This window comes from Thamnophis elegans, chromosome 6 (assembly GCF_009769535.1).
Source record: "Thamnophis elegans isolate rThaEle1 chromosome 6, rThaEle1.pri, whole genome shotgun sequence".
In the NCBI taxonomy this organism is placed as follows: Eukaryota; Metazoa; Chordata; class Lepidosauria; order Squamata; family Colubridae; genus Thamnophis; species Thamnophis elegans.
Window position 1 is genome coordinate 19952098 of NC_045546.1, and position 17435 is coordinate 19969532.

The 17435-nt window shown below is 38.7% G+C and overlaps 1 protein-coding gene across 4 annotated transcripts in view; it reads left to right on the forward strand.

Annotated features, from left to right (window-relative positions):
• ZMYM2 (zinc finger MYM-type containing 2) overlaps nucleotides 1-3884 on the forward strand; it is a 76238-nt gene extending 72354 nt beyond the window's left edge. For all 4 annotated transcript variants that reach the window (XM_032219544.1, XM_032219547.1, XM_032219546.1 and 1 more), the window contains 2 exons: nucleotides 894-1017; nucleotides 2971-3884. In XM_032219544.1, the coding sequence (XP_032075435.1) occupies nucleotides 894-1017; nucleotides 2971-3163 (317 nt within the window). In that variant the 3' untranslated portion in view covers nucleotides 3164-3884. The remainder of the gene's footprint in view (nucleotides 1-893; nucleotides 1018-2970) is intronic.
• The last annotated feature ends 13551 nt before the right edge of the window (nucleotides 3885-17435 follow it).

A 17435-nucleotide genomic window follows, 5' to 3' on the forward strand; every position in this document is an offset into this window, starting at 1 on the left:
CCGTTCCGGTACGGTGCTCCGGAGGGCCCATCCCCCGCCCATGCTCCTTACCAGTATTTGAAATTTTCGGGATTTCCGCACATCTGCACAGAGCGCATGGCACCTGCGTGACGCTCTGAGCAGCTGGAGCATCGCAGAGGCGCATGCGTGCATTGCGTGGGTTCATGTGGTGGGCGCCTGGCCCCGTTGCACTGCACCGGTGGCAACGGGATCCGGAAGAGACTACTGGTCTCTACCTTAAGCAGAGGGCTCTATTTTACATAGCTTCTGGAAAGAAAGTAAAATAATGCAAGATTGATTCTGTATTGGTCTCTGTTTGTCTGTCTGTCTGTCTGTCTATCTGTCTGTCTGTTTGTTATAGACTAATTAGTTTAACAAGCCATCCTTAAGTATTAGTGGAATTAAAAACAAGTAAGCTAAGTAACTATTTACTAACTTTTGAGGGCCAAGATAACATAATTGTGTGTCAGCTTGGGACAGAGACTGATTAATTAGAATAATATATTTAGTTTAAATAGCAAATTTAAATGAAATGTAGAAAATCAGATTCTCAGCTTATTCTGTAAGATAAAATACTTGTGTGGATAGAGTCTTCATTCAGGAAAGGAAAATAATTGGAACTTGGACTCAGGTTTTTCATTTTTTCTTTGATAAAGCCACAGTTAAAATTACTTTAAAATTATTTGCTGAAAAAATATACTTAACTGAAAAAAGATACATTACTGAAAAAATATTTCTGAATTTCCTTTCAAGTAAGACAGTGATTGCAACATCACAGCATTATAGCTGTTGTTCTTGTATTTAATTCAGTTCCTTTGTGATATAATATGTGTATTTTTAAAATAAAACCAATAACAAAAATCATATTGTATTATTTTCCTTTTTTAAAAAAGAAGATAAAATTACCACTGGAAAAAGGAAACATGAAGACGATGAGCCAGTATTTGAACAGATGGAAAACATCGCAGATCCTTCTAGGTGTCCTGTGAAAATGTTTGAATGCTATTTATCTAGGAGGTATTTAAAAAAAAAACATTTTAATTGTATCTGTGTCTATATGTGAACTTATTTTTCATTGGATTTTACAATTTTTATCAATGGGCACTTGAAAACATTCCAAAGGAAAGAAGCCGTAAAACTACATATTAATTTTAACATCACTCATATTCAGTGAAAATTCTGCTAAACGATCTTATCCCCCAACATCCTTATATATTGTACTAAACAATCCTATTTGCAAAGTGTCCTAAATGTTTACACACCTAGTAACCTGTTTCATGCTTAGCAGCTCTTTCAGGCTTAACAGCCCAAAACCTATACTACTCTTATGTTCCTCCTGGTTTTGGAGCAAACAAAATCCAGACTAGGTAAGAAGGCTAAGTACATTACCCCCTCATCCTTCTAGCAGCTCTCAGCACTGTTCTCCCTATCCTCCCAGCATCTTCCGTTTCTCTGTCCTGCTTATCCTAGCACCTTCTCCCTCCAGAGTCCCAGAGTAACATATCCCCTTGGCCAACCTTGCCTCCCCACCCTTCAGCCCCTGCCATCGGTTATATGCCCCACACATCCAACTTGTATGCCCATCTCAACAGCCACCACTGCTGAGGTCCCAGCATCCCTCCAGGCCAGCCTCATCTTCTCAGCCATTTATGTCCTTGGTTTTCGTTTGCTCTTAACCAGACCACTTTTGCCAGAACAAATATGCTTCTTTTGTTTTTTTACACATTTCAGTTCCCATAACACAGTCCAAAATACATGCAACAAGTATATTTCAGTTCAGGCACAGATCACCTGAAACCAGCTATTATAGGAACAGCAACTTTTGGGTTAATTCTAAAAAGCCAATGTAGGGAGAACCGGACACATTAGGAAGTTTTTAATAAGTAGAACATTGTAAGTAAAATAACAGCTGGAAGGGACCTTGGTCTTAAAAATGGTTCTTAAAAACTGGAGCATTCACAACTTCTGGAGGCAAATTGTTCCACTGAACAAAATGTAAATTACACTTACAAATTACAATTACTTGACTTTATAAACAGGGTTATTATGTCAGTAATTAATACCATTTCATGGCAGGAAAACAAAATCTATACAGATATTTACTTAATACCCATCTTTCAGCAAGAGTTTGAAGTTACAACAATGCTAATCGAATGGCATTTAGGCCTGGTCTTTGAAGTTGTAGCCATTGTGGTGCTCCCGTAGTCACGTGATCACGTTGCTTGCCTACATTTACAACTTCAGGGTGCCCTTGAACTCTCTCGCCCACAATCTTCTTCCATCCCAATTGACCAATAATCCGCTTCCTCCTTCTGCTCACAAGGTGCTCCTGGTCTGGCCCTTTGCGATGAAACTGCTTTTCATCCAAAGCAGTTCACCCAAAGCGGTAAAAGAGGAAGTTGAGAAGAAGAAGCAAGGGCTACCTGTATAATAGCAGTATTTTGGAAATCCAGATTGTATGAAGTGAATATTTCATTGATATTAAAAAGTCAATAGTTGTTGTCTGATAAATAAATATTCCTTCTGCTCTAACCTACTTTATATTATGCTTTAAACCAAGGGTGTCAAACTGAATTTCTTCAAGGGCCGGATCAGCATTGCAGATCTCCTCCATGGGCCAGTTGGGGCATGGTGGCGGGAGGGGGGAGACAGGACAGATACCTCCTACAGCACCCTGCCAGCCAAAACGGAAGGGCAGTGGGGGCCGCATGGGATTCCTCCATACCCCATTTTCAGCTTGGACGGCCTCCTGCAGCATTTTGCCAGTGTGTGTGTGTGGGGGGGTCATTTTGGCTGCCAGAGGCACCGCGGGCCAGTCCTTTGCTAGTTCCAGGCCAGACCTTGCAGGCCAGATCTGGCCCGTGGGCCTTGAGTTTGACACCCCTGCTTTAAAGTGAGGTTATTACAGTGACCATAATTTAAAATAATATGTGCCCTTTATTAATTTTGCTCTTGTTTTGTTCCTTTCAGCCCGTCAAATCTCACTCAGAGAATGGACGTGTTCTATTTGCAGCCAGCTTGCCCAGTAACTTCGGAGAGTCCCATTTGGTACACTTCCACTTCAGTGGACCGCAATACTTTGGAAAATATGCTTGTACGGGTTCTTTTAGTAAAAGATATTTATGATAAAGACAATTACGAACTGGATGAAGATATAGATTAAACACTTCCCAAATTCAAGGAAACACAACAGCATTAGCTAGTCAAGCTGCTAGATTTTTATTATGGAAAAAAAAAACATTTCAAGTTTACTCTTTGTTTAACATGTTTTGTAGCAGTGTACCCTTTGCTGGGTATTACCATGTATATAATCTGTGAGAGAAAACGGCCATTATTCTGCATAGTGGTTTTAGGATACTTTAACAAAACACATTCATTTTTAATTATTATTTATTTGGTTAGATATGTTTGTAACTTTTTACATTGCAAAATTTGAATGAGAATGTGCCATGTGTAATATTCGGGGGTGGGAGGGGTGGGGCGTCATAGTAAGCAACATCCATAATTGCACAACATCACTGTTGCAGAGCTTCTTTGAAAGATTTGGGGCTTTTAACTGGGTTCTGAAATCAGGTAGTTGTGTATGGATAGCACTACTAAAGTTTAGGACTTGCTGTGTATTTCCGAATTTTTTAAATAAATTGTAAACTAATAGGTTTTTTACTCTTAGTTACTGATGCCTTATGAGGTTATCTAGAAAGGTTCCATCTTATGTACCAAAAATAGAAAAAAAAAGAGAATGCTGTTAATATTGATGTACTGTAATGTGAATCAATGCTGGTGAAAATTACTTTTCTGGGTTGCTCTTATTAAAAAAAGAAAATCTTAGTATCTTTCCTTGTGACTCTCTGAATTTGAACTTACAAATACAGTGTATTTTAGACAAGAGCACAAGAGGGGGAAAATGTATCCATTTGGATTTCGCCCTTGGATAGGATGCATACTGCAAAGTTTGGTTTGAATTTTTACTTAAATTCAAAATGTACATCTATCTTATGTTGTTAATATTCTTTATGCTTTTCTTCACTATATTCACAGGGAAGGCATATCCCAAAATAAATCAAACAAATGCAACAAAAAATAAATAGCGTACAGCAGCCAGATAAAACTTAACAGCGATATAGCATAATAATTTTTATTGGAAGAAATAAAAACAGGTTTAATTAGCATCGAAAAGATGGGCAGGTGTCGAGAAACCTCTTTGGGGGTCAAAAATTCTATAATTTGACATCCACTGCTGGAAATTGCTGTATCTTCATTAACAGATTACAGCATTTAAAAATACCTGCAATTCTGTAAACGACATCCTTACTTTGTTGCATGTACTTATGCATTTATTTCTCTTCACTCTTTACAATCATTGCTCCCCATCTGGAATATTTCTTGTGCAGATGTGAGCTATATATGAATGGCTACTGCAGAATTCCGACAAGTTCAGCACAAATGATGCAGCTTCATTTTGCCTTTTGTAAGTAGTCACCCAGAATTGCCTTGCACAAAGAGAAAGGAGTTCAGAGACGTACAGTAGGGGTTTTTTTTTTGCCTCTCATTATTTCTCTGTGGAGTACAGTCGTGGAGAATTCCTGAAGTTTGAAGGATTGATTTTTCAGGCACCAGTGCAAAGGAAAGGGTTGGGGTCCCAGCACAGAACCAGTAGTGTATTCGAGTCAAAATCCAGCTTCCTTGTATGAGAAGAAGGAGCGCCATCCTGATTTTGGATATTGATATCCTCCCTTGAAGCTTCTGGTATAATCCTATACTTGCATATAAGAATTATACAATTGTATTTGCTTGTTGCTTGGCCCCATTTTTTAGGTTATATACTATTGGATACATGTTTCCTTCAGTGCAGTGCAGAAATACTTAGCATGCTAACAGTTTCACATTAAAGATGATTCTTGAACAAGTATCTTACGGATGTCCATCATTTAATAAACAGTGGACCAATCGGAGGCAGATTTATATAGTCTCAAACACGCTAGATTCTTGGAGTGAACACTCATTTGAACCAGAATATTGTGATAGAATGCATATTCTGCATAGAATGACTGCACATCCAGAATTAGTAGGGGCATTTGGAAGTGGGAAGGGGCACCACAATGCAGTATTTTATTATTAATGCAAATGCTTTTGCCACAAAATTGTAGTACTTTAAAAAAAAATTAACATTAATTTGTGGTACAGATTTTAAAGCAACATATCACATGCTTATTTGTGTGTGTGTGTGTGTATGTGTGCGTTTTCAGTTTTAAGACTGTGCTAACAAAAAATCAAGTGATAGCCGTTTGTCATTTCAAGGATGCCATTTTATTCCAAAAGCATGCAACATTGGAGAGAAAGCAACCTCATTGAAACCAGAATAAGCTAAATATAGAGAGAGATCTTTTGAAGCTATTGTGGAAATCAAAATCTAGTATCTATGCAGGGATTTTTAAAGATCAATCAGGGCGTTCAGCGCAAAATCATAGCAGAACAATGTTAAGTCAAAAAGCACATATCCCCTTGTTTTCACTCTGCATGGAGATTTAAATGTTAGCTGTATTGATAGCATGCTAAAATAATCCCCAAGATTATATATTGAAAAAATGTGCTTGTTAAGATCCATACTAGAAATGTGCTGTTTATCTTTTTTTCCCCTGCAGTTCTTTTATGACCATTATTCCATTCTTACAGTAGGCATTAAAAGTTATGTTTATTTAGTATCAATTAAATGCACTCATAGAAAAATAGCTAACGTATTATTTTTATTGCAGTATTTTATTACATCAAATTAAGTACTAAAAGAAGAAAAAGTATAGGCTGAAACAGTTAATATAATGGTATAATATTGCAATTTACCCTCCTACTCACACAACAGGGAGGTGGGAAAGGCCTGACAATTTGACTTTGTTACTTGAAAATGCTATCCTTGCCTCCATCAATTTCTTTATTTATATATAAATAAAAGCATGGATCAGAAATCTATTGCAACCGAGGTACAGATGTATCCTTCAAACATCAAATATTTTAGTGCTTTCCGTGCCCAAAAAAGTCCATGGATCTTGATGGTGGACTGATTCCAAACCCTGATTATTTAGTCAAGCAAAATATGCTTCCTTAATCATCAAAGATCAATCTTAGACCAGTGTTTTTCAACCCTTTAAGTTGTGGGGAGTTCAACTCCCAGCATTCCTCATCCAACCGCGTTGGAAGTCCACACATTTTAAAGTTGCTAAGGTTGAGAAACACTGATCTAGACTTTGATCTCAAACATTTTCTTTAGATAGCAATAACAATCTTCCAAGTTTTTGAAGGGTATTCAGGCCAAAATTCAAACTTTTTTGATATGATACTAAACAAAAAGAGACAGTTCAAACATGTACAGCTGACCTTAACTTGGAGCTCAGGGACTTCTCCTTTTTTTTTTACTTTTAGACAAGAGGCTGAGATGTGTCTAAAATTTATTTTTTAATGGAGGGATTTTAATCAATCTATGTTCAATTCTCCTTCAGTTGCGGTTCTGGGTATATGTTTTGAGAAATAAACATGTTTTCAGGTTTCCACTGTATAGTGCAACATGCATGGTTACCAATAGGTACCAAGCATGTGTACTGTCCCATTTTAATCCCTGCCATATATGACTCTTTAATCTAGAATACGGGCTTCACGTGTTACTGCCTTGAATCAGGATAAACCAGATGCTCTCCTTTAAAGTTATCATATTGTATTTATGAGAATAACAAAACGGCAGCTTTTTTAAGTTTATATGCGCAATAATCCTTTAACCTTGTTAAAGAGTTCCATTTGTGCGTGGATTTAAAACAAGATGTATAACTTTATTATGTAACCACGGACAAAATGTATTTCTTCAAATGAAATATAGCATTGCGTATAGCTATATTAATAGACCCTTAACAACAATGGACTTTTAGTTATAAATTACATTTTTAAGAGGAAGAAAAAAACAATGTAAGTTTACAAGGTATGAATCCCACAAAAGTGAAACATGTAAGTTTAGTCAGTAACAAAAGTAATGCTTCTAATCTCATGATCTACCCTCTCACCCTCACTTGGCTTTAACCATGGCAGGAGATGTATACCTGATTGAAAAAGAAAGTTTGTTAACTTGTAATTTCAGACTAGTTACAAACTTAGAAAAATCTGGGTTTTAGTAGCCATGGTTAGTCCCCCCGATGCAGAATAACTTATTGATTCACATAGCACGATAATCCATCATGGGGATATCTTGGTTTGGCTTAGCACAATGTATACATGGCAGTAGTGCTCCATGGTTAGGATAATTGCGATAAATGGGCACAGAATGAATAAGGCTCATGGAAGGCAGTGGTGTCTTAGATTATCAGAAATGCGATGTGTGTGCATCAAGCTGAGTATTGCCTGGCACATCTCTTTGATGAGAAAATTGTTCTTTGCAGTAAAAATGATCAGAATTTGCTGCTGATGTGTAGTTAACTTTCTGTATATAATTGTATTTGTTTATTTAATGCTATGCTGTCTTTTTCCACTCCGTTTCTTAAGATTTTGTTTGTTTATTCCAGTTTTACTGTCTAATTTTTTTTTTAAAAAAATAAAATTTAATTTGCTCCTCCTCAAAAGAAGACTCGGCAGCTTAATAATGGTCACAAAACTAAGCGCATAATACTTTCAAAACCTTCAAAAGCCATAAAATGTTCGTCATCCACATTGGCTGTTCTTTTTGGTTGTTCTGGGGTTTTTAGATGAAATGGCTCAAAAAGGTTCATAAATATTTGTAGATGTTTAGAGCTGAACTAATACTATGGCTGCCTTTACATGGCATGCAAGTATTCACAAGGCACAATTTTCTACCTGCATCTGTAGTTCCTTAATTATTGTTTTCTATCATGGCCTGTCTGATGCAGAGAGATCAAGGGTGTCAAACTCAAGGCCCGCGGATTCAGCCTGCAGGGTGGTTAGATCTCGGCCATAGGGCCGGCCTGGGAACAGCAAAAGACTGGCCCATGGTGCCTCTGCCAGCGAAAACGGAGCTTGGGCAGGGTAAAAATGCAGCTCGGTTGGGGTGGGTGAGCCTCATTTTAGCTGGCAGAGGGCTAGCAAAACAAACTAAAAACAAAAGGAAAAATGTTTCCCTTTTGCATTTGAGCATGCAAGAAGGGACAGGAAAAGAGAAAGAGAAGGGGGAAAGAAAAATAAGGGAATATGTGAAGAGAGCAAGGAAGGAAAAAGAATGAAAGGGGAAGGAAGAAGAAAGAATGAAGAGGGAAGGAAAAGAAGGAAGGAAGGAGATTATAATGAGAGTAAGGGATGGTCTCAGGGAAGTCCTGTCTTAGCACTTGGCCACCACAGATGCCCCAACACGAGTCCCGTGTCACGCCTTCTCCCCGGCCATCCCCACCTTGGCCACACACACACATGGCCATGCTCCCCAGCCCTCTGAGGTCAGACACAACCTTGATGCAGCCCTCAATGAAATCGAGTTTGACACCCCCGAGTTAGATGATCTATGTGCTTATGTAAAGGCAGGTTCAGAGCCTACAATTTATGAAATACTTTGGTAGAAGCTCCACTTCAAAGCATCTCATGCAAATAAAAGCTCAAAACTTAAATTTTGTAAATGCCGGGGGTATTTGAAAGAAAAAGATTGGTGGGTACTTGCTGCACAATTCATTTTTCTTTGCTTTAATGGCTGACAGTTGAAAAGCACTGATTATGGAGCTTTGTACAGCTCATAAAAGAATTTTCTCCCCCACTCACCACTATGCTTTTCTCCACTTTGCAAAGGAAAAAATTGAAATTTTTTAGAGTTTTAGGACATTAAAAAACCCCAATCTTTAAGATTTCTTCTCAAGGATCTTAAGATGCTAATTTATTTGTGTGCATGTGTGTAGTCAGGATTTGTGCATTGAGACTACGGGTATTATAATAGCAAAGGAAGTTTTTACTATATGGCCCAATCCTTTCTGATTTTGTAGAAACCTTAGGTGTTTAATAATGTCTACTTTCTATTGTTGTTAGTTGCGGAGTTGTGTCCGACCTATCGTGATCCAATAGACAACATTCCTCCAGACCTTCCTCTCTACCATCCTCTAGAGTCCATTTAAGCTCATGCCTACTGCTTCAGTGACTCCATCCAGCCACTTCATTCTCTGACTTCCCCTTCTTTTGCTCTCAATCTTTCCCAGCATTAGGCTCTTCTCCAGTGAGTCCTTCCTTCTCATTAGGTGGCCAAAGTATTTGAGTTTCATCTTCAGGATCTGGCCTTCTAAAGAGCAGTCAGGGTTGATCCCCTCTAGGACTGACCGGTTTGATTGCCTTCCAGTCCAAGGGACTCACAGGAGTTTCTCCAGCACCATAGTTCAAAGGCCTCAATTCTTTGGCACTCAGCCTTTCTTATGGTCCAACTTTCCCAGTCATACATTGCAACTGGGAAAACCATAGCCTTGACTATACGCACTTTTGTCTACTTTCTAGCTTTTCATAAATCACTGATTTGGATATTGTGCTGGTAAACAGTAGGTGGCAGTATTGTGATTTGCTTCATTAAGATTTTGCTTAAAATTCCCTTCTATCTGGTGACAGAGAGAACTGAAATTTAAATTTAAAAGATCTGATTTACAAAAATCCCTGTTACCCGTAGATGGCAGCAAAATGTTAAGAGATATCTGGATTTTTGCAGCCCAAACCTATAGCCCTAATTTCCCTAGCCTTTCTCTAAATACGTTACTGTATGAAAGTAAGAAACTTCATCTATAATTGTCTACCCTAACAAGTGCCTTCCACTAATTTAAGACTAAAATTCCATGCCCTGCATTTCTAGAACAATAAAGAAGAGGCATGAGCTTCATATTTCATCCATCCATCAATTTATAGTATTTACTATCCACCCTAATCTCAAAATCCAAATAGCAATACCAATAGCACTTAGACTTAGATACGGCTTCACAGCCCTCTCTAAGCGGTTTACAAGAGTCAGCATAATGCCGCCCCCACCCCTCAAGCTTGGCCCTCATCAACCTCAGAAGGATGGAAGGCTGAATCAACCTTGACTTAGATCCAAAGTTAGTCAGATAACTAATATAACTATCAATCAGTATTACAGGGAATTTACAATAGTTGAATGTAATTAAAATTCAGGTGCTTGGCAACCAGCATATATTTATAATAGTTGCAGCATCTTGCAGTCATGTGATTGCCGTTTATGAGTTTTCCCAAATGGCTTCTAACAAGTAAAGCCAATGTTAGAAGTTGGGTTCGCTTACTACCTGATTTACATAACAATTGCAGCAATTCACTCAACAGCATAGCAAAGGTCATAAAACCAGGCATGACTCATTTAACAACTGCGTGGTTTAGCAATCCAATTCTGGCTCCAGTTATGGTTGTAAATCGAGAACTACCTGTATCATATTGGCCCCCATTCATCTGGTTTCAGTTTTCCGCCTTCATATTGCAGTTTTCTCAGATCATCCAGATTGCATTTTTTGGTGGGTGGGAGCGCTTTTCGAATGAGTTTCTTCCAGAATTAGGCTATTAGTCATCATATTAATTTTGATTTTAATCTAGATTTTAACCTGCATTTTTTTTTAAAAAAAAAAATCTTTTAAAAAAGAGTTGAAGAACAGAGCTATTAAGGATGAATATTTGTTCAACCCCATTTAACAAAGATCTCTTCAAGTACTATTACTGAGAATAGCATTTTGATTTTTAGGAATTGCCTCAAACCAATTAAGCAACATGAGAAAGCACTTCCTGATCATAACCTGATTAGATTTTACAGGTTAAATATTACAAAAATCTTCCTTGCAAAATTAAAAAGAGATAGACTTCTGAAACAAAGATCTATAGTATGATAACCTGTTGATCCATATTTAAAGAGAAGATTTTGGAGGATTAAAGGCAGATTATAGACATGCTATAAAGCTGGGCATTTTGAAGGTACTTTCTTAAATTAATCAATTAGGATGATAACCTAAAGCAGCAGTTACCAATTGGTGATCCGTGAACCACTGATGGTCCGCAGTAAAATCTTTGCATTTTTGAATTTTTTGTATTGCACTAAATCAGGGATCTTCAAACTGGCCTCTGGGCTGGATACAGCCCTCCAAAGCAATTATTCCTGCTCACTGATGGGATGGGGTCCTTCAGGCACTTAGTTTGACTGCCTTTTTAGTCGCTCCAGGCCTTTCCTCCCGCCCTGGGAGTCCAGGCGCTTCAGTGACCAGTGCGTGAAACTTCAGCCGGGCTCCTCAAAAGACAGAGTTTGCAGGGGGCCGATCTAGCGCCTGTGCTTGCTACAAGACAAACATTCATTGGCCGTATTTGAGATTCCTAGCTGCAATGAACAGCAAACCTGGGTGCTTCTCTCCGCTAACAGGCGGCCAAGCTAAATGCCTGAAGGACCCCATCCCATCACTAATTCATATTAGTGGTCCACGGGATTTAAAATTATGAATTTAGTGGTCCCTGAGGTTCGAAAGGTTGATGGCCCCTGACCTAAAGGACAGAAAGAGATTTGCATGTATTCAAGTGCCTAAAGTTTCTACCTTACAGGAGTATTGATCATAAACTTCTGTTAACTAAGGTGAATAATCTTGCAATGTCTCTCTTGTTTTACACTTTTTTCTCAGGTCAAGAGACATGATAAACAAGAGTTTAAGGCAAGAGGGTGCTTATATACACATGCTCAGCCTTCCAGGGACCCAAATACTCATCCTCATGTGTCATTAAAATGTTCCTTCCTTATTTATGTTCAAAGGCAAGGGTGCCAAATTCGCATTGTCAGGACAGTGTCATATGATATATCAGGACTTCCCCCCCCTTGGCTAAACTGGACATGGAATGACCAGCCCATGATGCATCCAGCCTGCAGCCGGCAAGTTTGTCAGCCTTGCTCCAATGCCATTAATAAAGACTTCTTAAAGAGGAAAGACAGTGGGGGAAGTTCAATCTTTTTAATTTATTTTTATTCAAGAGTATTAGGTTACTAAGTACTGGGTTACTTATTTAAGTAAATAAGTACTCAGAGTACTTATTTTATTCAAAGCACTAGGCAGCATTTTTGTGAACTAAAATGCAATGCAAAAAGTTCTTTTAATGTTTCCCCTATGTATTCCTGATTACTTGGTTTCTTAACTTCAAGGAACAAAAAAAAAGAGAGAAGAAATTACACTAGTGCAGGATGCAATTAGAAAAAAGTGGACTTTTTTATTAAAATCCCTTATTATCCATGGTATTCTTTAATACCAAAGTTTGGTAGCAAATTGCATTGTTGAATTTTGATTGGTTAGATTCTATAATGTTCACCGCTAGAATGAGAGAAAAGGAAGTGACAAAAACATTTTTAAGGGTCTCTGGATCTCCCTGTGCCTAATTCAGCCCTTCAATTATTACCCCTCACTGCCTTTTATAAGTGTGTGTATGTTTGTGTGTGTACTGACTGTCTCGTTTAGGAACCGTAGTTGCAACAGTGATGCAAAAGTAACTTTGTGACCTCACATTTATAACATTTGCATTTCTGTAAAGCAATAGCAGGAGCACTTAGAATTATATTTCACAGTACTTTATAGTCCTCTCTGTTTACAGAGTCAGCGAATCATTCCCAACAATTTGGCTCCCCGTTTTGTTGATCTCAGAAGGCTGAGTCAACCTTGAGCTGGTCAGAATTGAACTGCTGGCAGGCGGCAGAATTAACTTACAATACTGCATTCTAACCATGGTTCTAAAGAAAAGATAAGCTGAAATCAGATCATAAGCAAAGTCATGATTTCACTTAGAACCTATCTTACTTAACAACAAATTATGGTTGCTAAATGAAGACTTTGTATACATACATACGTATAAAGACAAGCACACCAGTGATGGCAGTAGTGAATACAGCATTGCCTTCTAATACAATATTTTCATTCCATCTCTGTATGTCTTAGAAATATCTGACTGGCCACAATTAGAGGTGAAATCCTTTTTTTACGTTGCTAAATCTAAAGTAGTAATTTTTTTCTATTTATGTTTCAGGAATTCTAGTTGCTTCCTTTCACATGCAAAACTGTTGAAAGCTATCAGGTCCCAAAAGATTGCCATCCTTGTGTTAAACCGATGCCAATAGGAATATAAGTAGTGCTCATTTAACTATAATTGGACTGGCAACCCAGTCACTAAGCAAAGTGGTCATTAAGTGAAATATTGCATGGCCATGCCAACCTATGATGGCACAGTTGCAGTTGAGCCCATGAAATGTATCACCCACTGATTAAGTGAGACTGCAACTTGCAAACTTCTGTTGTGTTCCCCATTGACTTTGCTTGGTGGAAGCCAGCAGGGAAGACTCTAAATAGTGACCACATGGTCATAGATACTTTGCAACGGTCAGAAGTCACTTTTTTTCAGTCCCATCATAACTTTAAGGAATCATTAAACAAATGTTAAGCAAGGACTACCTCTATAATAGGGGATGCAGAAAGGTCAGCAGTTTGGTGGTTCGAATCCCTAGCGCTGCATAACTCCTGTTCCTTGAATCCCTAGCGCTGCATAGCTCCCGTTACTTGTCCCAGCTTCTGCCAACCTAGCAGTTCAAAAGCACGTAAAAAGGCAAGTAGAAAAAATAGGAACCATCTTTGGTGGGAAGGTAACAGTGTTCCGGGCACCTTCAGTGTTTAGTCATGTCAGCCACATGACCACAGAGACGTCTTTGGACAGCGTTGGCTCTTCGCCTTGAAACAGACATCATCCCCTTAGAGTCGGGAATGACTAGCACGTATTTGCGAGGGGAACCTTTACCTTACCTCTGTAATAAATATGTCAAAGGATGATTGTGGTTGTACTTTGTTGACTTGGACTTTGAACTTGTCTGGAGATTCTAGCAGGAGAGTGCAGCTATCATATAACCTTAACGGAAGATCTGGGATGGATGTCCACTTCCACTGGCCGTGCAGCTTTGGGAGAGAAACACATGGAGCAGTGAGGTAGGATGGGGATACCCTCCTAGTCAGCCAGATCTGCCAAATCTACACTAGAGATCAATGAGGTGATGTCACAACTAGATAACTTGCCTCCCTTTGTGCCACTATTTTGTATATCAGGTCTGTGAAGAACCAAGCAATAGCAATAGCAGTAGACTTATATACCGCTTCATAGGGCTTTCAGCCCTCTCTAAGCGGTTTACAGAGAGTCAGCATATTGCCCCCAACAATCCGGGTCCTCATTTTACCCACCTCGGAAGGATGGAAGGCTGAGTCAACCCTGAGCCGGTGGGATTTGAACCGCTGAACTGCTGATCTAGCAGTAGCCTGCAGTGCTGCATTTAACCACTGCGCCACCTCGGCTCCAAGCATGGTTCCTAAACTTTACAATAAAGTGACCAACCTGTTAATATGATACGTTCAAGTGTACAGTACAACTTGCAAATATGGATCTTTATTGGGTTCCATTTTCCTTTTCTGATGTGATTCCATCTTCTGATTTAGGACAATTAGCAGATTGGAGTAGTATGTAACTGGTTGGGCATGGGCCAGTACAGAAATATAGCATTTAAATCAAATAAATAAATACCCGAAAGGATTGTACTTTCCCTAATACCTTACATTAAGCTTCCTTAAACTGCAATTGGAGATTAGGAAAATAGCAAAAGGGGAACAGAATATCTGTGGTGGCACCTCAAACCCTGTAACATTATCTCCTGATATTAATTTTTATAAGAGATTTTTTGACAATTATACAGCTAATAAGGAGTCCTTGGTGCACCCTGATGCTTGTTTTCTTGTGGGCATTTCATTACCCAAACTAGTAACATTATCAGTGCTAGTTTCACTAGTACTAATGATGTTACCTAGTTTGGGTAATGAAACATCTGCAAGAAAACAAGCAAGCTCAGAGAGCACCAAGGTCCCCACATTTCAACCCTGAGCTACAAATATTCTCCTTTATTGCTAATCAAGCTAATGTCTATATTTTGTTTTTGATGAGCTTAAAACTGTGTGTGTTCTTCATTAGGTAACTTCTTGCTCATAAAGTTGTATTCTGTTGAACTGATTCTGGAATATTTATAAAAGCAAGATTGAGACGTTAATTCCAGAAGTTATGAAAATGGAAATTATGATGTAAAGCATTTTACCTGTATTCACCCAAGGCGATAGTTTTAAAACGATCTTCAACTGTCCTAAGTCTGGACATGCTAAATACCACATTTGTTTTCATGCCAGAGCTGTGATCCGACGCCCATTAAAACCTGTGGAACAATTGCAATTAACAGATTTCTTATTGCAAAGGGAAACTATCCAAATATTAATATTAACTATGGACGTGTAACTTTATTAACCCCAAGTATCTTAGGTGAATGAGAACAGATTCCATTTTAGGTCATATTTATGCAGAAATACTGAATATTCAAAAGATTCGCAAACTTTTAAACGCCACTGTGCAGCAAACTGTTAGATATCATTCATATTCATTCCTCTTCTCCTTTGCGTCCACCCACCAAAAGATTTTGGGAAGGGCTGCTGGAAATTAAGGGAGAGCAACAAGTCTTCCCTTGCTGCTAGATTGAAAAATTGGCCTTTTTATCTCATACTGACTGGGAAAAAACGAGAAGCAACTATGTCCCCCTGTTTCCCAGTTATTTGGCCGGCTGATCAACTGGTGAATGACAAAGGAAGAATATTGCAATCTGTATAAATAGCAACAAGAAATGAAACAATTTATTTAAATTAGCTATGTAGTTAGTCCTCGGTTAATGCCCATTGTTTAGGAACTATGTGAAGTTACAATAATGCTGATCAAGTGGTACTTATGAATGTTCCTCAAAGATCTGGGCATTCCAGCACCCCCACAGTGATGTGGTTATTATCTGGGTCCTTAGCAATCACATTTACAATGGTTGCAATAACCCATAGTCATGGAATTGCAATTTGCAATCTTCTCTGCCGTCTTCCAGCATGGAAAGTCAACAGGAAAGCGGGAAGAAAAGGTTGCAAGTCTCTCCAGTAAGTCATTCCCTCTACTTTCCCACGTCCCCTCCTGCCCTCTGGAGAACTCACTACTTGCCTGACCACACTTGCACTGCAACAATGTGATGAAATGTGCACCTGGAGAATCAGTGGATGAGAGTTTTGGCAACACAGAGCTTTCCCCAGATGCCCAGATTAAGATACTGGGCAATCCTTAGAATCTCTCAATAAATATCTACTATATATAAAAAGGTTATAGCTTTAGTTTGGCAAGATTCTGTCCGTTAGGTATAAGCAAAACAAGGATTGGACTTGATTGGATTTTGCTGCATTGTCTTTGGGCTTGGCCCTGACGTGCATCCACTTACCTGCCCACCTTTCTCCTTGTGAGTCACCTGGCATTTGCTTCCTCATTGATTTTGTTTGATAGAGGTTGGCAAGAAGTTGTTAGGAAATCTTTGCTTAATGACTCATGTTCCTCATTTAATGACAGCAACAGGACTGCTGGAAATGCCATTGCTAAGCAATTGCACTCTAAAACCACATTACTTGGAACATGGTGGTTTGGGCACTGGGTTGGAGGTTAGCAAGCCCACGTTTGAGACCTGAGTGCTGCTGCATGGCGGGATGAACTCCCATCACTTGCTCCAGCTCCTTGACAAGGATATGAAGAGACCTCTGGGCAATGGTGATGCCACTAGCTAATCTTTTTAACCTAGAAGCACTTTAAACATGTGCCTCTGGCATGAACAGAATAGGGGACCACATTATTTAGTGATTGAAAATCCAAGAGCAACTGTTATTGTAACTTACGGTCCATTAAGGCTATTAGAGGGACGTGGTGGCTCAGTGGCTAAGACTGAGCTTGTCGATCAGAAAGGTCAGCGGTTCAAACCCTTAGCTCCCATTACTAGTCCCAGCTTCTGCCAACCTAACAGTTCGAAAACATGTAAAAGTGCAAGTAGAAAAATAGGAACCATCTTTGGTGGGAAGGTAAGTGTTCCGTGTGCCTTCGGCATTTAGTCATGCTGGTCACATGATCACAGAGACGTCTTCGGATAGGCTTTGAAACAGAGATGACTAGCACATAAGTGAGAGGAGAACCTTTACCTTAAGGCTATTAAGCTCAAGATTTTATTTCTTCTGAATGTTACTAGTTTTCCTGGTTCTTTGAAACACTTGAATGTCTGGTCTCATATTTTTATTAATTTATTTCTACTTTTGTGCTGAAATTGTTCCAGGTATACTATTCTAAGTCCGTATGCTATGCAAATTAAATTTCTATTATAGTTTTGATGTACATGTATATAAAATGTATAAATACTTATGGTCTTAAAGCCAGGCTATTTCACTAGATTATCTTTGTCCCATTGTCCAAATAAGAACTTCTACATGGTGTTAAAATGTTTACTAAAGTAGTGTTGCTTTTATACATTTCAAACAACTACCAGTGCTGTTTCACAGTTTAATTGTCATTAATAGATTTATTAAGCATAGTACTACAGGTCACATCATATT